This window comes from Trichoplusia ni, chromosome 2 (genome assembly GCF_003590095.1).
Source record: "Trichoplusia ni isolate ovarian cell line Hi5 chromosome 2, tn1, whole genome shotgun sequence".
Classification (NCBI taxonomy): Eukaryota; Metazoa; Arthropoda; class Insecta; order Lepidoptera; family Noctuidae; genus Trichoplusia; species Trichoplusia ni.
In genome coordinates, this window is record NC_039479.1 from 10,078,806 (window position 1) to 10,106,105 (window position 27,300).

The 27,300-nt window shown below is 32.7% G+C and overlaps 1 protein-coding gene across 1 annotated transcript; it reads right to left on the minus strand.

The window, feature by feature from the left end:
* Positions 1–301: 301 nt before the first annotated feature.
* LOC113506913 (elongation of very long chain fatty acids protein 4-like) lies at positions 302–26,063 on the minus strand. Its single transcript, XM_026889762.1, has 7 exons — positions 25,968–26,063; positions 12,861–12,963; positions 11,017–11,285; positions 9,310–9,481; positions 5,671–5,798; positions 3,317–3,466; positions 302–1,045 (listed from the first exon to the last, which is right to left on the minus strand). The coding sequence occupies exons 2-7, from the start codon at positions 12,940–12,942 to the stop codon at positions 962–964; spliced, it is 885 nt and encodes a 294-aa protein (XP_026745563.1). The 5' UTR covers positions 12,943–12,963; positions 25,968–26,063; the 3' UTR covers positions 302–961.
* Positions 26,064–27,300: the final 1,237 nt, after the last annotated feature.

Genomic DNA, 27,300 nt, shown 5'->3' on the forward strand with positions numbered 1-27,300 from the left:
ACCCAATAGAACAAATTCTTAAAGTTCGTGAATACAAAACATCGTTTAACTCGACATAAAGAGCTTTTCACGAAAATCGAAACCAAGACTTTGAGGAAACCTGAAAAGAAAACATCAGAATAGTGTATTTTTTGCAAATGACTCACGTCCAAAGAAATTTTCTAATGTCAATTAAATACTCTTTCATAAAAACACTCTTTAAGAAGCATTGAGAGAGTATTTATAGAAAAGCTTTAGATGTCTTTAACCGTTTCAGACGTCTTCGAAAATAGTTATGAAGCGTTCAAGAGCGAAAGCCTAGGGTCTTGTAAAAATAGAATGCATTAAGAAAAAAAACGAGGTATCATGACGCACGTAATTCAAAACAAAGCCAACCAAAGACTATAAAACCTCAAGTTAACTGCCTGGATTAGTATTGTTAAATTTTCCTAGAGTATATTATATACGGGTGCCTCTTAGTTGTTCAAGAGAGAACTAAGTTTAAAGTTGTCTAAAGCCGTAGGTGTATTAAGAGACAGGAAAGAACATTTTTAGACTCGAAAATTATATTGGATTGTAAGAATATTTACTGGTATAAAATTGAGACTCTAGGATTAGCTCTATTTAATATTTATCGTGTCTTTTTTCTTAAATACATTAATTTGTCCTGAGTGGGAATCGAACCCAGTTTTGCACTCATAGTTCATTTGATTGATGTGATTGGTTTCTTGAAGTTTATGTTTTTTTTAATAATATTGAACAGTTGGTGAATAGCTCAGTAAAAAGCTTGTGTCAGGTAAATGGAAAATAATAAAATTATTTTTTTCGTCAGGATAGGAATAAATAAGGAACACAATAAAAACTCCAAGTAAAAATCAACGTACCAAAAATATTTTATTTAGCATTTACAAGGCCATTCTTTAATAATAACTATTAATAATATACTAAAGCTAAGTTTTAATAAATTATTTGTTATACTATTTTAATTGGATTTCAACTTTCGTTTCGCTATAGTCTCTTCATCGTCGAGGCATTGTCCGTATCTGACTTCCATGCATTTGCTTCCCTGTAAAAAAAATAAAGATTGATTAGTATATAAAAACACTGTAGAGTTCATAATACTAAGTAACTGATTATCTAATGTTTTTATTATAATAAGTTAAGTTTGTTCACCTAGTTGTCTAAAATACGAATGCTGTGATCTCCTGTAATTGAGGGAGCACAACTCAAATGTACACTATTTTTTGTTTGCAAATGTGTTTTTGTGTATGCTTTGTTGGAGATCCAATATTAAATAAATAAAAACTGTCTCTTGTAAAACAGACTCGAAACACTGCTGGTAACGTACGAATTGGCTTAAGAAAATTAAAATAGCAAAACGAATTAGTCATCTTATTTCAATTATCTTTTTGGGTCATGAGAATCAACATGGTGACAAACGGGTAGCCAGAAGAATAAGATTCCGCTTTCACCTTTTGGGTGTGGAACCTTTAAAATAAACAAAACCTAATGAATAACTTACACAACAACGATTAAAAAAAATCATTGAAAATAATTTTAAAAAATATGGAAAATTCTTGTTCTATTTATATATAGAAAGAAGTTCGAAGTTCGAATGGAAAATTCCAGGCTTCTATTTCAATACTGAACAACGTTATCTTCATATTCTCTAAACTTTAGAAGACGTGAGCTTCAGCGGGCTGCTGTGTGGGTGAAAACAGCGAAACTAATAAAGAATGCGAATAATAAAGTATGATATACCTTTGTGTGCTAACACAATAAAAAACCCTTTACATGCTATTGTTCCACAAATTTTCTTTACAATCGCGTAATTGTATTTTATAAGGTTTTGTTCGTACTGATAGAAATGTTTTACTGAAACCGAAAAATAATGGCAGACAGTGTTAAACGTAAATATGGAGTATTTGAGTTTCAATGTTTCCTTTTAAGTTTTTTTTGTTTGAATCCAGTAAGGCCTATCACGGAGTTAAAAATCTCTACCTGAATTGAAAACCAAATTCAACAGTAAATATTATTTATGACTTTTTGATCAAAAATGCTTTGCGGTAATTGTACAGGCATTCAGTACTCTGTATTGAATTAACTTATTCCGGAACAAATTAATTTTTAACTAACCAGAATAAGGTAAAGCAAAGGTTATTGCGGTCATAATTATTGCCTGACAAGAATTCGACCCTTCAAATTTTTTGTCGCAGTCTAAGTGGCGAGAGTCCAACTCGAACTTTATCGGTAAATACAGGCCTTTTTCGTACAGCCTTTCAAAATAATAATGATTGTTTAATTAAAATTCCTCTTCAACTGTTCGCGGTTATGCCATGCCAATTATAAATACATGTTACGTAATTGGAATATTTTCAAAAAGTAAAATTACGTCGCCTATATTATTCGTGATTTTAATGACGATTATTAACTTTTTAATTGAGAAATAATTTGGGAACAAATTAAAAATGTAATTTGGAAACAAGGTCTTTATCTATTAAACTCTCACTCAGTTTCATAAACTTATTCAAATTTTCACAAAAACCTTGATCGGATGTCGACTTCCAAATACAGAGCATTTAATATCACAGAAGCTTAGTCTACAAGTCTGTATCTACAACAAAATCCATAATATATTTGCTCAAAACGATTCACGGAAGACACAAGTCCTACTAACACCTACATATCCAAACAACTTTCTTCATAATATTAGTTTGTTGCCTCTTCGCATCTAGTATTGACACAATGCTTTCAACTTCCCCTACTAAGTACCGGCTAAAGAAAGTAAAATGATCCATGACATAACGAAACTCGCCACACAGTCTCACTTTCTCTCGGAAGTAGGAATACGTAACAGTTTATGTAACACTAAGTTCCTCATTAATGATCAGATTGATATTATGGAAACTCACTCGTTTTTACCGTCAGACATATTTGGTATGAATAAAGCTTCATTACGTTTTTGTGTGAGTGGATTTCTGAGCGAAGATTAGATGTGAAGGCTTTGAGTGCTTGACTAAATAATTGAATGTGGAAATTGAAGAAAAGCCGATGGGATTTTACCGACATAACAAGCAAAATCAAAGATTACTTTTTTGTTTTGCTTTATAAGTGTCAAACAAGTAGAAAACTATATATATTGTCAACTTAGCGTGCCACTCAAGGGATTTGATGAAGGTACGATAAATACACCACTGATATCCTTTAGACTTATGATTCAAGATTTTACAAAAACTTTCAATAGAAAACCTAGTCCAAAAAATCGTTTTTCTATTAGTAACTTTGCTTATCTTATTTAAACTAAAATCAAACAATAAATTCAGAATTAGCTACAAACCTTAGCAATATAGGCTTTCATGTAGAAGTTTCCGAAGAGGATGATGAAGGAGATCATGTAGATAATGAGGACGTAGTGCATCCACAGCGGGAACTCGCAGCCAGTCCTGATGCCGTTGATACCGAGGACCAGGGCGCAGGTGAACTGGATCTGGAAGGTAAGAGCAGATATTAAAAAAAAACCAGTCGTATAAGATGGAATAGATGAATATAGAAATGTCTTAGTAGATGGGATGGATGAACGAAGAATTTCCGTTTTGATAGATAAGAATTTAAATATTATTGAGATTGACGGGAAAATTGTTATCCACTTCGAAGTTTACAGATTGCTTAATTCGAAAAGATGGCTTGGATGGTTCGTAGAACCATTCTGCTTCCAATAAGTACAGTCCATCATTACCATGGTCATGTTCCGCTGATATTTCAACTACAAAATTTAAATTTACTTCTACGAATTCAACTTCAAAATCTCTAAAGGTATACGAAACCTCAAAAAAAACTTAGTAATACATATACTAATAAACACGCGTAATTAACTTTACTACGAAAATTTTTATCCGTTCAAAATAACATAAAAACTAATGGAACGTAGTCCGAATTATTATTATTAATTCGAAACATAATATAGTAGTGGCATGCAAACAAAAAACAAACAATTCCAGGTATGTTGACCCAAAAGGAGGAACTTATACTTGCTTACGTAACTTTTATCATAATAGGCACCAAAACGATATAATAACAGAAAAAGAAAACAAAAGAAACGGTGACACGCAACAGTATGCGTGTGCCGTTTGCAGATACAAAATATTTGTAGTTTGATTAATGGCAACTCGGAAACCTTACTATATTATGTAACTTTATATACTCCCTATATCGTTTGTTGATCAATCGACGTGTATAGATAATGTTTACTGACATGCCTGTACCGGAACTTGTGATCATAATCAACAAATATTCCATTCATTCGAAATTTCCCTGTGGCATTATACAAAGTGATTAAACAAACCTATGGCAAAGATACGTTAAAACTGATTCTCAGAACATACTGTAATAATACAAGTCAGTTGTTAAAACCAAAAATGGGACGGAAGTACCATGTTTTTTTGATATGTTATTAATATCTTGTGTGGTTTTCTTTCGAGGGATTATTAACAATATCCATGCTTCGTCGTAGCACGTTGTTTGCAGCTGGCGGTCCAGTAAGAACACCGTCTTTCTTCAAATATACAAGCTGAATATACCAACATAGCTGACAAATTGCCCAACACAAAAATAAATGTTCTGAACAAAAATCTGATGAATAATTTGTCGTCTAGAGAACAAATAACCCTCTTGTCACTGATGTTAAGTATGAAGGTGATACCTATACGTTGCGCAGATAATATTTTTTTTAACAAAACTCTTTGATACGCTTTCTCGCATCTGTACTTAATGTAATCGTAGATAAAGAGATAGTCTGTCGGCAATTATATTATAGTTAAAGAACTAATTACTTGGTCATTAAATACCGTCTTATGTAATAAGTTAATGCCGAAAAATGAATTGCTGATGGTATCTGAGTATCTCATTACTTAGAATTATTACGACGTAAGACAAACGAAAAGATCATGCAAGTATTTTAGGTCCAGAAAAATCTGTAGAACAAAGGAATCAAAGCTTTTAATTAACTTAGTTTTCTGATGTTCAAATTTAAATTCAAGTCTATTGGTACACAAATTATGAAATGAAGTTAATTATGCGTTAGCAGCCACTAGTTAAGAAGTGAAAGTTTTTTCTTTGTTTAAATGCGTTTTCCTATCAAAATATTCTAAATTGGAGTATATTTCTGGAACAATACGGACCAAGGACCATTACACCCTCCACTTAAGTATCCTTTGAAACTGTATAATATTGAAGTGGCGTTGCTAATAAGGCTGGCATAAAGGTTTTCTGCTGCCGAGAACCCACTTGTGTGATCAAACTCGTTATGTACCCAGTTATAATATTTAGATCGTTGATCGTAACAATATGACAGGAGATATTCCTTTGTTCATTTTCCAGAAATTTTTAAGAGTTATCTTTACTGTAATTCGAGTTTTGAGAAAGGTTTTGATTAGCAAATAGAGTAGAACCATAGCATACTTCATCATCAACTTGTCTCATTGTCTTTGTGTCTATCTGTTTGTATCACCATAGCTCCCGAAAGAGTTGAGCCCGAAAAATTTTAATTTAGTTATTTTTTGTATTAATGGTGAAGTAATCTGTGTGTGTGTTTTAGATATGTTTCATAAAAACAGTCAAGACATTGAAATTGAAAGATAAATTTAATCTTATTCCTCAATCTAAACACTAAGGATGCTGTAAGGTTTTACTCACCAGCTGCATGATAGTAAGGTACTTCTTCCACCAGAGGTATTGGCTGACGGCGGGCCCGAAGACAGACAGACCGTAGTAAGTGTACATGAGGACATGGATACCACTGTTCACCATCGCGGGGAGGAAGGCTGCAAAGAAAAACAAGGTTAATAAAACGAGAAATAAGAGAATATTGTGTATAGCTAACAAACGCCGCTTTATCATTTATTTAAAAACTGGTTGAATGTAAATCAAGAAAAACGATACTACATTAGTTGTTAAAAAAAAAATGTAATACTGTACATTAAACTTATTAGCAAACAAAACAGGTGCATCAAATTTATTTCGTCAATTAGGGAAATATGGACATATTTTTGAGATTCCTACGACATGACAGTATTTCACTGATGGTTTGCTTAACAAATATTTTTGATAGGGATCAGCGAAAAGTTGTTTGAACAAAGCTGCTCGCTTTAACCTACTACCTCTACTAGAAATATAATCATTCATTCAATAGAACTTCCTGTTTCTGAGTATACACTTTAAACCCTATTTTCCGCATAATAGAAACTTCTCTCTATGGACCGAGCGATCTATCTTGCGCGGCAGACATTCGACTTACAACCTAAAAAGATTTTAAAGTCTTCCTTATTTATATTCATCCTCATAAATCCAGGTTTTCCTGAGAGTAAGATAGACATTGCAATGGGTTATATTTTAAAATAATAATGTTTTGTTAACAATCAGGATGGCCGCAAACACTGTTTTTGATCGACTCCTAAAAAAAGAGCTTACTCAATTCTACCGTATATAACAAAGTTTGAAGCATTTTAACTTGTTTGGTACTTTCATTAATTTATAACAATAAATTAAATCAGTACAATTGAAATTTAAGCCAATGATTTAGATATGTTTTTTTGTGTGTATTTTGCTTAAATTAAATAAATTACCATTACTCCAATAAATTACGCTCGTATATTAGATGAAATCAATTTCAATATGAAAATGACACATTTAGCGATCACACATCTGAATGTCGAACTTAGGATGAAACTCACGAGTACATTTATACAGCATGGATTTCATCTGATAAAAGTCATTAAGGATATACGGATATGAGAGAAAAGAAGGCTACTTTTTACAGTAAGTCATTACAGTACATAAAAGAAAAATATACGAGCCCATAATATTTAAAATACGAGAGCTGTTCCTCAAAATAAAAGTTCAGGTAAAATATTCAGACTCTTTAATGTAACTGACACATAAAAATTACGTTTCGTAAAAAAGAATTAATATCCTGTTCATAAGAAATTGGTCCTATTTTTAGATACGTTAGGCAATAATTGGTTTATCGAAATAAATGAGAGAACCTTTATTATAAGCGCTTAGAGTGTACTATTGAATTGTGGAAACAAGACACCGCTATATATGTGTCTCGCTCACACAGTGACAGTCACTCTGCTATAAAAACTCCTAGTACAGGCATTGTCATCAGCTGTCATTGGAACTCTCTATCCCGAAATACTACTCAAATATTGGCCCATAATTCCTTAATGAAATATTTACTCGACGCCAATGATTAATTATCTCGTGAAATTAATTGCAGATAGAAAATACAAGTTATTGAACAGGAAATTTCCTCAGGACAGTAGCTAGAGATAGGGCTCCTAGTAGAATTGCCTTTAATTATTATTTTTAAGCTTCCGAAACAAAATCCTGGGACTAAAGGGTCTGCTGTCTTCGGCCTGTCTGTCCGTCTGTGTGTTACCAGGCAGTATCTCATAAACCATTAAAGCTAGACAGTTGACAGATATTTTGTGTCGCTATGATCACAAGTTATAAAAATTAAGTTTAAGCTGTGTTTCGGAGATTTTTCTAAATTTGATTTTCTTATACATAATATTTTTACAGAAGTCGCTGGCTCAACTTGCTTTTATATCGTATCATCTCTTAGGAAAGATATACTGATATATTTTACTTTTCGAGTCACAGAACGTACGTGTTTGCACGTATTCACTACGAACTAAAGTTAACCGCTTGCGAAAACGTTTAAATTCTTTTGAATTTTCGTACTATTCGGAATAACATATTTTGTAGGTTTCAAGTAAAAAACACATCTAATATTAAATGATAATATAAGTAACATACAACATTGCCAACGTCATCAATTTTATTGTCCTGGATTTCTATAAGATATTTCATTTTGAAATCTTTGAATGGGAATCAAATAGATAGACAAAATGGGTGGACCATCATGAAATTAATTAACTATTAATTTAGAAATGTTTTGGTGATCTTTAATGGCAATGTTAAATATTTTACAGTTCGCACAAATTTTAAGACACCCAATATATCATGTAGTCGTAAGCTCAATGTATCAATCAATAAATTAATTCAGCCTATCGTGTATTGTGGCTTATTTAGCGAAGTCCTATATCCAACAGTGGACCTCGAAGGGTTATTTATAATGTCATTCGCGCAAAATCAGATCAAAGAGTATTTCCACGAAATTTGCTCAACTATTTAACAACAAAACAGACCACAATTGAGTTACACTTTCACAACTAAGTTTGCAATATCACGTCACAAATCTAAGGAACTTCGACCTAATATAACTTTTGCACTGAGTTGCGTCTGCTTGTTATTCGAGTTCACGCAACCGCTTACGAAACCGACTTGTCATCAAAGTTTTTTCGATTCGTAACTTTTTTACGAAGAGCTTATGATTAACTTTATGTCTGAAACTTTTTTGACGTTTTCGTATGCGGATGGGACAAGTACAAGGATAGGCATGCCTCTAAAATCCCAAATTTTACAGCTGTATTGACGAATAGATTTTAAATATTGATATGTGAAGATGCTAACCCGCAGTAAACTAGTTTAAATGCTATTTTGAACTAACAGTGTCTCAGAAAAAAGCACAAACTGTTTGACTGTAAAATCAATTTCATTATCAAATACAGGCTGCTATTATTTTTTGCGAATAACACTGAGTAAATGTTGTGCGAAAGTGTCATGATCTTATTATTACTGTTAAGTAGTGGTAAGTGAAAGAGCTTTTGCACTTCCTTTATTCAACTTTAAAAAAAAAGGGCTATTAGTCCTTATTTGTGCTCGCTGCAAACCTCTATGAGTTTGTATGGTGCTAATTTAGGGATTAAAGTCGAGAAGTATTGGGATCAACATTGAGTCTCGTTAGCGGGGTTTAAGTTGTTAACCAAAGTCCGGAATAAACGTAAAATCTGATTAGCAAGGGTTGTGTAAGTTGTCAACACACATAAGTCTCTGGCGAGTTTGTTGTACTAAATAACTAAGAAGTTAGAAATCTTGTAGCCATTTCAATGCATCTTGAATTTTCTTAATCAAATAACTTTAGACTTAAAAAAATAGATTGACCCTGTTTTCTTACTCTTAAACCAAAGCACTTTACTAAATAAAATAAAAATGATTCATTTTTTGAGAAGCTTTCAGCCTTACATCAGCTACATATCATCATAATCTTGTACTGTCACACAATATACGCAAGCATGTACAACTCAGCATAATCGACACTGAACAAATAGTTCCAATAGTACGGTTGATATAGATCGACATTTAATTTGCTTACAAACAAGATTTGATTATAAAGGGTTAGATGAAAGTAGAAAAATTGCGACTTACTGGATCCACTAGGCACCCACTTGATTCCAATCCACCAGAAACTGAACATCGTAGAGTGATGGTACACGTGCAAGAAGGTCAGTTGCTCATCTTTCTTCCTCAAGATAAAGAAGAATGTGTCGCAAAATTCTAGAAGCTTCGAGAAGTAGTACCACCACACCGCGTCAGCTATCTGTAAAAAAGAAGTTTTATTTTAGTATACATGGTAGGTTTAAAAATTAAAAGTCACCACTTTCAAATTTTATCAAAATAGGTCCTGACGTTTTTATAGTTGCCTCAAAATTGAATTACAAAATTCCAACCAAAACGACAAACATACAAACAAGAAAGTGAGTGTACAAAAAAACGTGGAAAAATGAACAACATTAATCTATTTCAAAACTTGTCAACTTCAGTTAGGGTCTGCAAATTGAAATCCTAAACAATTTTTACCCGAGAAAAGGATGTTGAAGTGCTCAACGGACAAAAAATTAAGAGGAAAATTGCCTTCAGAAAATTTTAAGAGACCACTTCGCTAAGAGTACGTTTTCTACTCTACATTCATTGCTTACGTGCATAGGATTAATATTAAACGAGCATTTCCTTCCTAAGGATATGTGTCAAGGTTTCCGATACCATCTCGGAAGAGGGGAACAGGACGTAAACACAGCCTTTTCGCATCTCAAACACAAATCTCAAATAAACCTTGACACAGTCAGAATTCAAAATGTTTGCTTTACAAAATTACTTTGTTGACGATCATTTTGGAGTGAAACAAACGTACGCGTATGATTTAAAGTCAACAAAATATCTATATGTTATACTAGCTGTTGCCCGCGCCTTCGTCCGCGTGGTTAGAAGATATAAATTAAGAATTATTAAACGGAAGCCGTCGAAGATGAATAATTTTCCCTGTTTTTTTCCACATTTTACATTGTATCTTCGCGCATATTAGTCGCAGTGTGATAGTATATAGCCTAAAACCTTCCTCGATGAATGGTCTATTCAACACAAAAAGATTTTTTCAATTTGAACCAGTACTTCCTGCGATTAGCGCGTTCAAACACACAAACAAACAAACTCTTCAGCTTTATATTTTAGTATAGTATAGATTATATTTCATTCAATTATGATAAAAGAGATTTCTTTTTACCGCAATTCCTTAAATCTCCATTCAAGTTTATAATTATTTTTTCATGAATAACTCTAAGAAAATTATAGGTAACTAGAAGCAAATTGCCGAGGATACATAGTAAATACTATGCTTCGTTACATACTGACTCAATGAATGAAATTCCTACAAGCTAGTAACACGGTAAAGCTATAGGCTATAGATTTCAGTAGGTAATTATGCATGAGTATTTATACGAGCGCTTGGAGCACAATGAAATATAGGTGAAAGGGCGAATTTTAATGGTTGACCGACTCTTAACGGTTTTTCCTACAATCATTACCATAATGTTTGTGTAAGTTTATTGCCTGTTAAATAATTTCTTGCAGTATTTTACCAAAAAGGTTCTAGCTTATAAAGTACCCGTGTAATAATTTTATAGAACTAAAAAAAACATCCTTTGTTCTCTACTTTATTTGAATTTGTAGACTCTAAAAAAAAACTCCTCTAAAAATATTCCAGTTTTGAATTTTATTCCGATCGTCAACTGTTTCTTTGTGTTTTCAGAGCCTTGTATTGGAGGAGAAAGGTCTTCATAGAAGGGTAGTTCCACTTACTTGCAATTCATCAGGATCGTATTTCTGCCGGCAAGGTTCGCAGATGTAGCTGTATCTTAACCTGAAGGACGCCGTCAGGAGTCGTAACGCTATGTACGCATTCAGAGCGGCCATAGCCAGGTTGTAAGGTACTAGCAGCCAGGTCAGCTGGAATGGTCTTCTGTTCTTCATCATTTTAGGTCCTATCCAGACGATGAAGAGGTACATTAAGGTGTAGAAGACGGTTGGGGCTGGAGAGTCCACGAGAGGCCAGCCTTTTGTCCTGTTGTCTGTAACAAGCGAAAAGATTTAAAGTTTTTGTATGAAAAAAATAAATATTTTGGTATCCAAAAAATATGTTAACGTATTCTACTTAAATTTTAACCTTTAAAAGGTTTCAAGTAAGCTCTCGGTATGTTCTGTCTTCGTTAAGTTTCATCGAACTAATAAATTATGAAAACTATTTTCTAGAAATGTATTGCAAAGATATGTACTCTATTACCAAGTCATATTTTATTTCGAAAAAATAAAGGAGAAAAGCGATTTTATAAGTTAATAAAGTACGAATACGATTTAATGCGACTGTTGGTGAGAACAGGAGAACGCTATCAAACCTCTGAGATTTGGTAAATAGATCATAAAACATTGCCTGATAATAAACCAAATCTATCAAAATCCATACAAAAGTAACTTTATATCTTCACCAACAAGCATTTGTTTTCAAATATTTGTATTTTATTATTATATACTATTATAGTTTTTCCCGTATCCTTGTTTTCCTTCAATCTTCAATATATGATATCCCGTTCCTCGAAGCGACACCTACGTAATATCTGTCATAAATTCTCGTATACCCATCAGTCTATTTGAGGATCGATTCACGACGCATATAAAGAAATGCTGTAGTTTTTATTTGCTGTTTGTTTACCCTTAGATGGCATTGTGATAACGTGCATAGTAGAGTTTATTTTATGACCCTACTTAGTAACGCATAAACTTTATATGGTAGATATAAAAGTATTGATTTGTCTACTAGATGGTAACTTCAGTGTTATTTACTCGAAATTACTTTTTATTTGATTTATATGCCGGGGGTTTGCCACTATCCTGAAAATAGTTGTATTGCAGTTGTGGAAAAGAGACGCCACGCTGAAACGTATAGAGTGCTGTCCTGCTTCCGCAAATATAAAATCCTGACTTAAGACTACTACTTTGAGTGGGTAAGCGGTTTGTAATTATTCAATTACTAATCTGAACAAAAAAAAGAAAATTACAGAAAATATATACCTCATAATAACAGTACCTATTCACTAGGGTATTTTGCAAGTAGGTAATTATTGACCAACACATAATCAAATCTGAGCAAATACCAATCTTAACAATTTGCCCAGAGATTTTGCAGAAAATGTGTCTAATTGGCATTAACAACATCTGCTTGCAGCGTCATGAGACTAATTATCATCTTGTTCAGTATACGGACAAAGATTAACAAACCATTCCGATTTAAACCCAAAAATAATATTTGGGTGCATTAATGCTCTCCACATCGGTTATCCATTTATTCCGGAGCTCCCATTATTAATGTTCTGGGGAATGATCGCTTTATTCAAATTGAGTAATTTGTACACGCGTCCCTTTCACATTTCCTATTGATTATGCTCTATTTTGACTAATTTAAATTAATAGATTTTTGTATATTCCTCTTATTTTTTCTGATCTATGGAGCTACTGATTTCAAGGCAGTCAATCGATTCCTTTTGCAACACCGGGTTTAAGTGGCAGTTGTATTCGTTGGTTTTCATCAAAACTTAAAGGTATTGCAATGATTTTCATGTATGTGTTATTTGATTTTGTAAAGATCTTACCTGACAGTGATAAAGTCCATAGGTAATAGTCGTAGGTTTCTTTCAGCACGCTCTGTGTCGAATTCATAATGATGTCCGCCATTTTGTTTTTTTTTATGGGTTTCTGAAACAAATAGAAATACTGTAATAATTAGTTTTTCCATATATACTAGACGGGTTTATTTTGCACGTTGCAATATCAAATCATAGAGGTATTTCGTGGTCTAGAAATAAAAATATGGAGTTTTATTTGATGAATGTTGGTACCGAATTTTTGGAGCCGGTGGTTTTTGAACGTCCTTTTGACGTGGTATGTGTATTTGATTTTTTACCTTTGAAATATGAAAAAGGAATATCCATTCTTTTCCAAATGGTCTATGGATACTATTTTTTTTGTAATACATTTTTATTACTGATTATTGTTTCCAACAAAAATGCCATATTATATATTGTAAATCACCATTCAGCTCGATACGTATAAGGATGAGCAAACATACGAGATCTAAGTCAGTATGTCGAAGCACGCATGGGTATGAATAATGAAAGCAATCAGAGAGCACTTCAAATTAATGCCGAACCGTGAACATCTTTAAGTGTTCTTAATATTACGTTCTTATAGCAATATGAGGAGTGGCTGTTGAGAAGTAATTATGCGTGTTGGCACGGATTGCTGTGTCGGTTGTAGGCTACCACGCCTCTGTCGTTCTCGTGTAGGCTTTGTTGAGAATTCCAAGGCTTAGTCTGCCTCCAGGCTGTTTCTTATAAGCGATTATAGCTCGACAGTAGGAATTCTGTGAAGTATGCCACTAGCAAAAATAACTAAAACTTAATATCGTGGTTTAGGAGTGGTTATTACGGTTTTGCTTTTCTTTGCAAATTCTTTGACATATTTGTACGGAACCCTCCGTGTTGCACATGACCAGTTTTATTTTTGTAATATGGATCGACTGTCCACAGATGTGGGTGTATATGGTTTTATTATAAGTTTAGAGATTCGGCAAATAATTTGCGATTGTTCTATATTATCATTCAAAGGTTCAAGAGGTTATTAGATTCAAGATTGTGATCAATTCTTTTCCCATCCAAACTAATGCCTTCAAATATCTCGTGTGCAGAGAGCCGGTGAACATTGCGAAAGGTCATTGTCGAAGTTCGGCCATGCGGAAGTTATCGTTACAACGCGTTTCTGGATTCCAAGAATGGTCGGAATGCTTATGGTCTGCCATAAGAATTTATTCTGGTCAACAATTACTAGCCACTTTAGAGCCACTGAAAGTGTATGGCTATGGGTTCTTGGAGATGGCTCAAATATAAGAAAAATTTGGTGACTTTTATGCCATGAGATGATATGAACAAATATTTTTGGACATCATCATCATCACCCACAGCCTCTATCCTCCTACTGCTGGGAGCCAATCCTCGTGCCCATTTCTGCGGTCCTGTGCCAGTCTTTACTATATCTTCGACTCATCTGGCTCACGAACGACCGATGCTTTTTTTAGCACATACCTATGACAATTATGATACTTGGAATCATCGCTGTCCATCTTACCACTTACTGTCACTAAGAGACGTACCCTACACAGCTAATTCTCTGGTTGAATTTCAGCTAGATGTTTTACTTACTATTTAAACTTATTAAATAGCTACTGATTAATAGCAAAGCCTTCGCAATAACCTTAACTGGAGATACTCTAATTTCACGCTTAATAAAACTGCTTTTGAGTTTTTGATTATGAAAAAATATATATTACTTTTTTTCAGTTAAAAAAAGGATTTCTTTGGAGGACTACTGATTGTGACAGATATTTCTTCAGACAAATTCTTCGGTGTCACTATTTAATATCTTGACAAAAGAAAAAAACATGAGCAAAAGTTTTTTGTGAATACCTCAAAAGCTTACAGAGAAATTATTTCATCATTTATTTTCGTTTAAATTTGGAATTCCCTTAACGGTTTAAAAAAACCTTTTTCTGCTGGTCGGAAAATAACTTGATGTCGATTATGAAATTTAAATACAAGAAAGTGCAATATAATTACTGATGTCTAGAAGAAACACTGAACTTGACAACCATTCAATTTTCGCAAATCCATTAATCAAAAGAAACATAGGCCTAAGGATAGCTAATCTGTTGGCCGAAAAAAACAGCTTTCGCCAAACCGCGCATGACAATGCATAATTTAATTTTCATCGTCTCCTAAAGAATCTCTTTGTACTTAACTTTTATTATACTTATGTTTTTAGATAGGCTAATTAATTTTGTTAATTTCTTCTTAGCTAAGGATTCCCTAATAACAACATAATGAATGTAAAAATAGTATTTGTGAACAGAAGTTGCACCGAAACTTTTTCCATTCAGTTTTTTTTTTCTTATTATGACATTTTAACACCAAAGTAACAATATTGTTAGAGTACTGGTAGTATGACAATGATTTAATTTAATACCAGCCAAGAAGTAATATAGCATAGGAGAAGGTCGCGACGCCTTTAAGCTGATGTCAATAAAAAGAGTTTCTTTCATTAATTTCCTTACACGTGCCAACCCGCATCCCTGCCAATCCAATCATTTAATACTCGTGAAGCGGAAAATCGTTTGACAATGAGTTAACGAAGTCTTTAGATAAACAATACAATATTGATGTATTGTGCTCGGTGTTCGCACTCGGCTAATATTTGAAAAGGGATACGTCGACATTTATATGAGAGGATTTTTGTGCGAATGAACTTTGTAAATGTATGTCTTTATATGGCAAATATTATCAGCAGCGAATTTTGATAAGGATGAATTTAGCAACTTGGTCGAAGATTATTCATAGTTAAATGATACAACGGTTACCTACGTTTCAGTTCATACCGGAGTCTTTCTACTTCTGCCTACTGATGTTGCGGTCGTTGGTCCTAAACTGGGATCACGATACATTCATGATCGCCCATCACGTGATGATAGAGTATTTATATCATTAAAGATAAGTAAGTAATATAATAATGCTAAAATATATATAACTTTACCTTCATTATTTTATAGCTAACACAACATCACGCAGTGAGCTTTTCAGCTTAAAGCCAATTTATTTTAACCCCTTTTTGATTGAACGTGGCTAAAAATCCGAACGTCTATCAATAAACGCCAGGTCTAAAACAAAAGAATTAAAACAAACACCAAAGTTACGCGGCATCAATAGTTTTGCTTCGACAAGAAAGGTACGTGAAAAGTAGTTATATCGCTTTTTCAAAACACTGGCTTGTCAACTAAATCGTAAGAAACAAAATAGTTTATTGACCAAACTATTATAACAAAACCTCGAAAACGATTAACTGAAAAAAGGCTGATCGGCATAAATGAAAAGCTCTAAATTTTGAAATGAAACTACTTTTACGGATTTTATCGCGGTTTAATTATAGATTTTAGTTAAAATCCGTAAAAGTAGTTTCATTTCAATGTCTAACATTCGCGTAAATCTAAGCTCTAAATTTATTAAGGATAGACTAATATTTTCAATGCGATGATAAAAAGGGTTAAAACGCGCTGGTTGAGATTCAATGTTCTGTAAATAAAACTAATATATCACTCCCGTGTAAAATAGTCCCAAAAGTTATTAAAAACAAAAGAGAATTTTATCTGTACCTAAGCGATTCAATAAATTGGGCTTTTGTAGTTTAGCTGGGTGATCCTTTTTAAGGCTTGTGGGGTGTTCCATTAATTTATTGGAAAAAGAGCCTTAAAACTTTGACACAAGATTGAGTGTAAAATTTTTGTTTCAAATCCAGGTCTTTACTAGCCAACAGGTTAATAATGCATAGCAATACGACTAAGCTTGGCTAGGAATAAGACCTGATTTTTATTTAATAAATCTGATTCATAGGGGATTAGTATTAATTGCTTCGGTGTATTTTAAAGTGTTCAGTTCTTAAGTTAATAAGCAGAAATTTATAGTGATAGAGTAGTTTAATTAAGAGTTAAGCAACGACGAAATTTGTTTTATAATATTTCAGTCATACTGAAGATTTTTTCTTTTTATATTTTCAAGCATTTCAAACCGCGCGTTTGAGGGATATTTTTCCAGATACGCACACATTCCTATGTCAGCTGACAACAAACTATATTTCAATCTATTTCAAATTAACGTACACGTGTTCAAACAGTAATAGCTATTGTTTTTGTGTCGGGTCGTGATAGGAAAATGGGAAATATGTTATTTTTGCTAAGTCATGTTTATTTGCCGATTCAGAAACGAAAATATGTACTGAAAATATGAGAGTATCGTGTTTCAATAAAAGTTGTTATGTAGACGTTGAGCATGTACTTTTTGTATTGAAATAAGATTGTATAAAAGTAGTCGTTCTTGTTTATATCTGTTTATTCAGTGAAAAGTTAAAATTGACTTTTAGTTTTGATTTAATAATGGTGGGTTGGGCATGGTTATGGCCATTGTTGGCGCGGGTTTGCGTGATCAAAAATATGTGTTTTTGTGCATCATCATTCCCCGTGGCCTTATCCCATTTAATTTGTGATCTTCGCAACATGTCTTTTTCTTTCATATTGTTCTATCTGACGTCATCTCACAAGAAACACTGAATAAAAATCACTGCAGCCTTATGGTCTTTTACACTTTCCATCCGTTTTATTTCAAACAAAATTCCCCTCTTCATAATATCAGTGCAGTTTGTACCTAATAGGCACTCATATAGGTATGCGATATATTTCAATACGCAAAATCGAACTCGCCGTATCGAAATTCCTTCTACGCTTCCGAGTTCAGATTCTAATCCTTTGGTATGTTTGATATTACGAATATTAATTAAACACGGAATAAAATCCGGCCTTCGTACTGCAAAACAACTAAAAAAATTACCCACATATACCCAAAAGCGAACTTTATGCCATTTTATTAGGAGCGCTATTAACGTGAGTACCTACTGGATAAAGTGTAATTAATGTCCCTTGAAGAGTAGTGGATGTTATTACAAAAATACATTAAAAAAAGACATGATTTTTTTGGTTTGACGTTGATTAGTTTTACGTTTTTAAACTAAGAAAGCGTGGTGATCATTGCTCATTTCATCCTGTATAAGAAGATACCTTTGCTCGGCAGTAAAAATGGTAGAGGGTTATTCGTGGTTTACGAATTTTAGTGTGGCATTTGAGACATCAACGTTATATAATATTGTAATCTGCTCTTGAAACAAGCCAAGCTTTTTATCATTGTTAATTTTCCATGTGAACTTCAATTTCCGAAATATTTTCCCACTTGACCCTAACCTTTATTTGAAAAATCTATTTACCTAACAGATTGGACATTTTTGCTAATTAACATATCTCTATTAGCAATGTAACCAAATTATTTAACAAGTCAATACAAAATTCGTTAATCAACTGTGATAGAAAGTGCAGAATAATTAATCAACTACGTCTTCAAAAACTTTAACACCAACTGCATCTCTATTCCTAACGCAATAAATGCCAAATTCGCACATCATTCTGCTATTGTTAATGACTTGGGAACCAATAGTATTCGAGAAATCTAATTTTATGCCGGTTACTAAACCATAAACCATATTGCATTGATGCCTATCGAAAGCTACACATCAAGCCATGTTGGTATTTATGTAGGCCATACTCATGTTCAATATATTTTATGACAAAATCTTTTGAGATGAAAGTTTATATTTTAGTACTTAATTGTATATCCGATGTATAAATGACATTCAGAGGGTATCTGAATTTTTGAATGTTTGTATGTTATTGAGTATCTCGGTAGTTATGGAACGATAGCCAGTGATGCGGTCACCACGAATAACGACTGCGCACGACATTTCACAGGTTTGATCCCCGCTTGGGACAAGCATTTATGCGATCGACGAATGCTTGTTCTAAACCTAGATGACTTGACAATTTGCTTACACAATAGTTACATTTATTACGATGGTAGTAGGTCATTTAAGTTTCTTCATTTGCAACAAAATTATCGGGTATTTCAAATTGGAGCTGAACCAACATTCAAAGTACAGGTTTAATTTTTTTCTTTCGATATTGTTATGCTTAGTTAAACAACCAAGCTGTCTGCCGGAATGGAACAACAAAAAGAGCTTTCAATTCTTTTGAACAATTGCGCAAAATTTTGCAGTTCTCTTCGAACAATTGTACGATAAACCGAGAATATCGTGACTTTGCATATTTGGGTAAGAGAATAATGAAAACAGATATGTATACAATACTAAAAGAGGTACTACCAAGAAAGTCACAAACGTGGCCTTTGTTTGAAGTGAACACGGATAAAACATCATGAATCTTAACAAAGAGTTGTCATACTTGGAAACCATAGATGATTTCTTTAAATATTAGAATTTTGAAGATACATTCCAATATTGTGGAGATAAAGATGATGATGATAATATAATAGTTTACGTGGCATTGCTAGCCTTAAAGACAATAAAAAGTGCATTTGGTGAATCATGAACAAGAAATTTCATTAGCAGTTTGAATTGATAGAGGCTCGATTGAATTAAACGAATTTGTTTTTAACACACTGTGTGTTAAATGAACTGAAGATAGTAACGAAGATAGAGGTTAGTAATAAAAAGAAACCACTTGTACATACATTTTTGAAACATGATACGATCTATCCCGCAATTGACCCGTTATTTCTGAAACTATTGGTATTTGGTACAAAAAATCTGAGAACTGTTGAAATACTTTATTAATTAAAACTGAATTCCGTGTAAAAAAAACATTGTTTTGTAGAGGAAAACGAAAGATAAGGAAATATGCTACGAACAGAAACATTTCATATTTATTTTGATATGATTTTTAGATCCCTGTTTCTTATTCAGAAACATGAGCTGCCTTACCAATATCCACAAAAACAACTTTTTTTAGGAATCTTGCTGTTTTGCGGTATACGATCGAGCTTCGATTCATATTTGATTAGAAATATACTACAGGCCTAGTTCATCTCTTGGGTAACAATAGCAAGAAACCCATTGAATTATTCATGTTCAAATAAATCATTCAAAAGTTATCCATTTCTAGCATGATCCCCAATATCATTAAGAAACTTTCTTTGCCTTTCTATGATCATAAATCGCTGAACATCGAACGGTAATAATTGTTTAGTTCTGTCTATCTTAATGTATATTAAACAAGATAATTTATTACGTAGCTTATATCATTTTAATTACCTCAATTTCATCGTCAATTACAACACATTCGTTTTCTTCAATTAATAAATTAATTGAAATTATTATGAGCAAGCAATTACAAACAAAGCACTTCCTATTATTGCTATAACAATTACGTCTATCTCTAATTTATTATTTGTTTTAGAGAATCTTAGAAAGTTGTCATGGGGAATTAAATCTTATTTTAATGACTTTAAGGTTCCAAAGAGTTCCTTATGTATTTCGTAACAATAATATTAAGAACAAAAACTTAACGTGTAACTGATGGTGGTCATTCATTGTCACTTCCTATGTCGATGGTCATCGCAGAGAAAGTGAAATGTTAGACAGAGATACAAGATATACTTGTATGGAAGGGAAAAGGAGAGCAACAGATGCTGAATCACGTGCCGTTTTGAGATGTAAGTGTTCCGCGTTAAGCAACCGTTCTCTTGGAGTTCGACATATAATATATAAGGCGGGGTTTACAATGGATGCGTCCGATATTATGAATTAATTTTCAATGTATTGTATTTTCGCTTTTTATCGCAGAAACATAGGTTACTGAATATGGTAAGTAAATAGGTAAATAATTAAAATCAAAAGCAATTTATTCATTTTACACGAAGTGTAATTTCTTCAATTCTTTTTAGACTATTTAATGATACAAATAAAACAAAATGAAAAAGTTGTCAAGACCAAAAGCGGGTACAAAAAAAAAGGGTTCGGAAACGAAATCTTTGAATTATATGGGTCAGTGTGAAAAACGTTTAATGGTCATCCTAATTAATACGATCTGTTAGACCTTCGATGAACTCTTAACGAGTATTTCTGTAACAAAAAATCTCGAAAAAGGTGAATGTTTTGGGACCTTTTATACGTGTTATTTTACATGATTAAGTATCTAGAATTATAACAAATATATATAAAGTGGAATTTGTCTACTAGAATTAATTTATTACTTTTACAAGAATGATGTTGTGTAGTAATATACCTGCATATACAATCCGTCTACTAAATTTCAAAAAGGTATCAGGTTTTTTTTTACATTTGATACATCTACTGAATTCCACGAAAAATCTCTCTGGAGACAAAATATTCCAATAATAACATATAAAATCCAGTGTGTACTTGTGTTAACAGTAACATTTGGTTAAGTTATGCAATATCTACTTAAAGGGACTTTATAATATACGTACTACTTTCTCTAGTTATTTCCGAGAAAACGAAATTTATCGAAGGGATTTAAATTGTAAGTACTGCTAACAGCAGTTACACGCGTTTAAAAAATAAGGAAAGGGCAATGCTTGATAAAAGAGGTTAATAAATACAAATATATAACGACAAAGACTCACATTCTGTTACTTACCAATCCTACTGTTGTGACTGTCAAACAAAAATAAAATCTTAAATATAATATAATTTAAATATTGTTTAATGCTACATATGGACATATGTACATTAATGCTACTATGACAAACCCATCAAAGGCTCGATGCCGCGAATGATAAGCATGTTTAGATCCACCAATACCTTTCTGAGTCTGAGTGTTTGAAACTTCCGCGACACAAGGATGAAATTCTTTAAAGCAGGAGTCACTTTAAATATATTAAAGATGATAAAAAACCACTTTCTCCAATAATACAGGTATATTGAGAGCGAAGTGAGTGGCGAGCGACATCGACAATAAAATATCAGCCAATTAATATTCGAATATAATCATATGAAGCCATAATAATATTGTATTCAGTTACAAACTCAAGATCTCTAATGCTAAGAAAATTAAATTAAATACGTTGAAGTAGGAAGTGAGCTTTCTAACGCAAAATCGCAATTGAGTTCGACTCGCTCGCCCGCCGCCGCTTCAGGTCATGATCAAGGACTCCGGTTGGGTCCAAAACTAGTCGAGCTACCCCGATAAATACCCGTGAATAAGCCGTTGCCTCATTTCATGTATGTATCTTCACAAAAGTTACTGCAACATCTTAATATCTACTTTTCTGTTAGTGCATCTTAAATTTAATTTCATAAAAAAATGATTCATAAACAACAGCGCCTAAAAGACAAGCTTTCAAGACAAAGCTTTTGTTTCCGACAAGATTTAAAAGATCGTCATTACTAACATTAAAAACCAATTTATACCCTAAATGGTATCAGCAAGTTTGTTCAAAGCCAACATGGTTAACAAGATAGATACCCACAAAAGCCGAACAATTTCAAATGCAAATCAGGTTCGCTGCAACACGTGTTACAGCAACTTCCTATCATTACATCCAAGCGTTCAAATATTGATCAAAGAAACAACTATGCCTGTACTAAAATCTCTTAAAGAACAACTTTTGTCATTGTTAAAACGAGACAGCGCATAACACTGTACGTCACAGCATCTCACTTGTACAACAAACAAGAGTTCAGTTTCGACAGCTAGAGCTTCATAGTAAGGGGTCAGATCCTTGACAGGTGATGAATACACACAAACTTTCATGCCTCAAGTTACATGACAAGGGTAAACTTTCGTTTTTGAGTAATGGTGTTTGATGTTTTAATATAATAATAACGTCAGCGCTGACGTTAATGAGTGTGTCTTAGGCGAAATACAAGAAGGAATATTTAATATGAATCTCACATTGAATGACTGAATTGCATAGTATCAGACCTCAACAAAGCCTGTAACTTCATAAGGGAACTTTCTAATAAAGTCTGTATCCCTCAAAAGGGCTTAAGAAAAAACAAAAAAAATATTCAAATTTTAAATCCAAGTCACCTCTCAGTAGGTATTTATGGTAGACTAAATTGTAAAGTCAAAAACAAAACGCAGTCTATTTAAAGTCAATACGAGTGCTGAGTAGGTAGGTTGGGTATTAGCGCTTTCGCATAGCTTCAAATGAAGCTGTATGGCTTAACGGTAATCTTCCAGAAAATAAACGAAATGAATCTGTCTGTTTATATACAAACTGCATGAATAAATCAAAAGGTAAGATAGAATTCGAAGAATGAAGTATCAGATTTGATAATTTAAAAAGCATTCAAATGAAAAATAGAAAGAAATACCCATTTACATTGAACAATGAATACATTTCAAAAATATTAATCGAAAATTTGTTTAAAATTCACGAGCACATACCTAGTGTTTTTATTTCCCATTTTTTCCAAAATAAATTAAATACTAAAGGTCAAATATTTTTATTTTCTTTCCAGTACCAAGCTAACATACGAATATTATAAATACAGCCAATTTGTGAAGCTTAAACTGGATTAGGTGTTCGTGTAAGTCACTTTCTTTTCCCAAAATAAATATGAAATGTAAGGTCACGAACGTGGGCTCAAAACTCGTTTGGTTTTTGTTTCGATTTGTTTTTGTGTCAGATATTACTTACAATTACCATATACGGATTTCTTGTTAAGAATAGATCTGGGAAAGGGGAAAAGCCTGCAAGAGATTTGTCAGAAAAGTTCTTTAAGAAACAGTTATAGAACGTTTTCCTTATCAACTTATTTTTGTTTCATTTATTGATATCTCCGTTTTGGTATCAGCACTAATGAAAACGGAATTCGTGACACTGAGGATTCCCCACAAATTAGGTAAAGGAAATCAAATCTGCTTAACTATATTAGGCAACAGAAATGAATTCATAATCAGTGAAAATTTTAACTGTCTAGCCATCACGAGTCAAGAGACATAGCGTCATCACAGACGCACAGCAGAGCCTCAGCAAAATTGTTCCATTTCTACCCTTTGGATATAGAACCCCAAAAAATCATGTAACGGAACCAGCCACATGAAGATCAAACATAAACACCTGATCTCAACCTACTTGATCGCTTAACGTAACCGCTACAACGTTATAAGTGAAAGTGTCGGTAAAAAGTGGTCGTATAATAATATTATTGATACTTGTAACAGTAGTATTATGTAAATGTTTGCTCTCGTAACTTTCGAAAGCCCCTTCGTTAAGCTCAAGATCAATAGCATCATTTACAATTTATATTTCGATCAAAGTTCGCTTGAATGAGAACTGATTTACTTGAATTACGAGTTTGTTTGTGATGATTGCTCCAAATAATAATAATAATTTTGTATTTGTTGTTTCGAAGAATCAGCAATTATTGTTTAATGATAAGAATAATATAGAGCGTTGTGAACCAAACTAGAAATAATAGCAAAAAAGAAACTAGCAATGGGTGTCCATTAAAGCTGTAAAATTATAATAAAAAGGAGAAATAAGAGGATTACATTGCAATTTATTTTGGATAATCCATTATTAATATTCAAAGAGACTATAAATTAATATATTGCCAGCGCTCCGCCTACTACAACTCACAAAATTATTCCACAATAACATAAAATCAGGATAAAAACTATTCTATGTTAATCCAGTTCATAAACTATTTTGTACCAAATTTCGTCCAAATCTGTACAGTGGTTTTAACAAAGAGTAACAAACGTCCATCCAAACTTAGAAACTCTCGCGTTTTATAATATTAGAATTACTAAAAATGATAGAGTAACAATTTCTCCTAGACACAGCTTAGTATTTTATCAGCTGTTACTCCGTGAATGAAGGAGTCATAAGCAAAATTGAATACATCTCTTAAGTAATTAACAATACAAGTCTTGGAAAGTATGCTAACTAGTAAGGACAAGCAATCATTTTATTTTAATTACTCTATTGTTTTTTAATGTTAATTATTCAATACCTTGAGTCTTATTTATTACATGATGTTGAGATTGATAAAGTGTTGAATCATTTTGAGTTAAACGTAATATTGGATTGGAGGCTGTGGTTTAATTAACTTTCATAATTTAATCCTAATCCGACATACAGGTAATTATTTCTTCAGGTGGTTCCTTTTAATTATCACTGCCATGTTATCTTTCATCTTATTACTCAGCTTTTATTCCGTAATTAATTCGATAGCCTAAGCATTACTTGTTAGGTATAGGATTAAATTTAAAAAAAAATAGGATAAAGTGTCTTTATTTTTAGTTGTATCCCATCACACTCATTAATAAATGGCCTGACCGATATTCGGGTACGACGGCTAGAGTCGCAAGTCACCTGCCGAGAGACGTATTATAGTTCACAAGCATATGGGCCAACAAAGGTGCACTCTCTGTTGCCACAATCTCATAGCCCGATGGGACCAATGCGACTGGAGGGAGATCAGACGCAGGACAGAAATTTGTACGTGCCTTCCGAAAAACGAAAGCTATGATAATAACTTCTGTAACGCGCAAAACATCGGATAAGTCTGTGCGTGCCTTGGAATCGAACTCGACACGTTTGACTCAGCAGCCCCACGGTCTTACGGTAAACGATTATGAGAGCTTTTATTATTCATCATTATTTCAATTGAAAAATACAATTCCAATATATTTTAGTTTTCTCAATAAACTCTTACATTAACCTCAATTATAAAATAAGCGAAAGTCAATGAAATATTTAATGTTTCAGTCACAAGTTTCTTTGACAATAAATCTTTATTTTGAATCCGAAAACTTTCGTTTCAATTAGATTACTTTTGAATATTTTCTAAGTTTGAATGACCTTTATCAGAATCAATGATTTCGAAGTTGTTTATGCAAATGCTTAATTTTTATTCAGAATAGTTAAGTGACGTTCACATTGTTATAAGTTATTCGAAAAGCTTTCTATTTTTTGAAGTTAAATCATAAATTAACGGTACATAAAATCAATACATTTTGGAGACACCGAGGTGTAAGTTCAAAATATTATTTAATTTACGTTTTAATTTTTTACTTGCATGGATTTTACCCAAGTGCAGTTTCAAGTTTATTATTGAACGTTGCATATTGTACGATATAATAAAATATACGTAGTAATTTTATTTAAACTGTTATCTTTATAATATTTTAATGTTAATTCTTCAAACAAAATCAAAATTATTAATTATTTTACATAAAATAAATTATTTACTAAACAATCAACAAACATACAAAAACTTACCTTAAGTTCCCTAACACAAAGTTCAAACTTCCTAGTCAATGTTAGCACACAACACTCGCGTCTCCCGCGCAGCTGGTGCGCTGCGCTCGCCGGATACGACTGCGCATGCGCGCGATAACCGATACCTTACTACGACTTTACACTGTGAAGGGTGGGTTGAATAGGTTCGGTGACCAGAGAAAGAAGAGCTGTGGATAGCGAATTTGGTATAAAAGTATTTTTGGATTGTTAGATTTTTAAATTCTTAAAATACCGGACGATAAGCGTATTATTTTAATTTTAATATATGAAAACAAGGTGTATTTTTATGATGTTTATTAACAGCTTCCTCCATAATGACGAGTAGCTTAATACTATCAACAGTTATTAATGAATAAGTAAATTATGAAAATGATGTTATGTATAAGTTCATTGCTTTTGGGTAACGCTAACCAAGATTGTATTAGTAACCGTCTACTGCTGAAAATATGTTATATTATGTAAAAATATTGAGCTTTTAAACGATTTCATAACGAAATAATTACTGAGGAATCTATTTGACCCAATTAATATATTAAATATGATCTAGTTTGACTAGTAAAAATATTACTAAAAGCACTCTACACAGAATTTATTTTATCGTTTTAAATTTCTGAAAACTGAAGGAAAAGGGAAATAAAGCTATATCTTAATATCGCTTTTCCTTCAGTGGATATCAACCTTATTGTGTTATGCGTAACTTTTCTCAGTGATTAATCTTACGCAACATAATTAGTATGTAGAATGGACGGCTCGCGATATTTTTTGTGTAATTTATCACGCGACTGCGGTCAGTTTTTGGGAAAGTCTTCGGAACACAGTATCATAATACAGAAACACTTGTTTGTATATTGTTTTTTTTTTTACTTTCCATTTTAAATAGTTTCAGGATTTTCCTTGAATGTCTTTAAATCAAAATACTGTATTGAATTCTTTTGGTGATTCTGTAGTTTAGTAGTCTAGTAGTAATAAAAAAATGAAAAATCAATACACAGTGAAAGGGTGCATTTGATTACAATGGTTACCGAGATAATATTTTCTCCAAAGCTAGTTCTGAGAATCAATCTGTCCAATGTCAAATGCTAGCCTCATTTAAATAAAAGACTTTTAGGTAAATATCTATGATTATTTGTTTAAAAAAAATGCCGCATTAGCTTAGCATGATCAAGGACTCCGGTTGCGTCCAAAACTAGTCGGGAAATCCCGATAAATTCGCGTGAGCAAACCTTTGACAATAATATTTAATCCACCCCAAGAAAGTTACAATAATAATTTTAAATATCCTTTAATATTTCCTAATTGCTTCATTTATTTA

What these genes read in the sequence shown, in the direction of transcription:
- LOC113506913 (XM_026889762.1), bottom strand. Translation starts at nt 12,942, where the DNA reads ATGGCGGACATCATTATGAATTCGACACAGAGCGTGCTGAAAGAAACC. An exon ending in ACGATCCTGATGAATTGCAA is followed by an intron (nt 9,482 to 11,016) that starts GTAAGTGGAACT and finishes TCTTTTTTACAG; the next exon opens with ATAGCTGACGCGGTGTGGTG. An exon ending in TGAAAGCCTATATTGCTAAG is followed by an intron (nt 1,046 to 3,316) that starts GTTTGTAGCTAA and finishes TTTTTTTTACAG; the next exon opens with GGAAGCAAATGCATGGAAGT.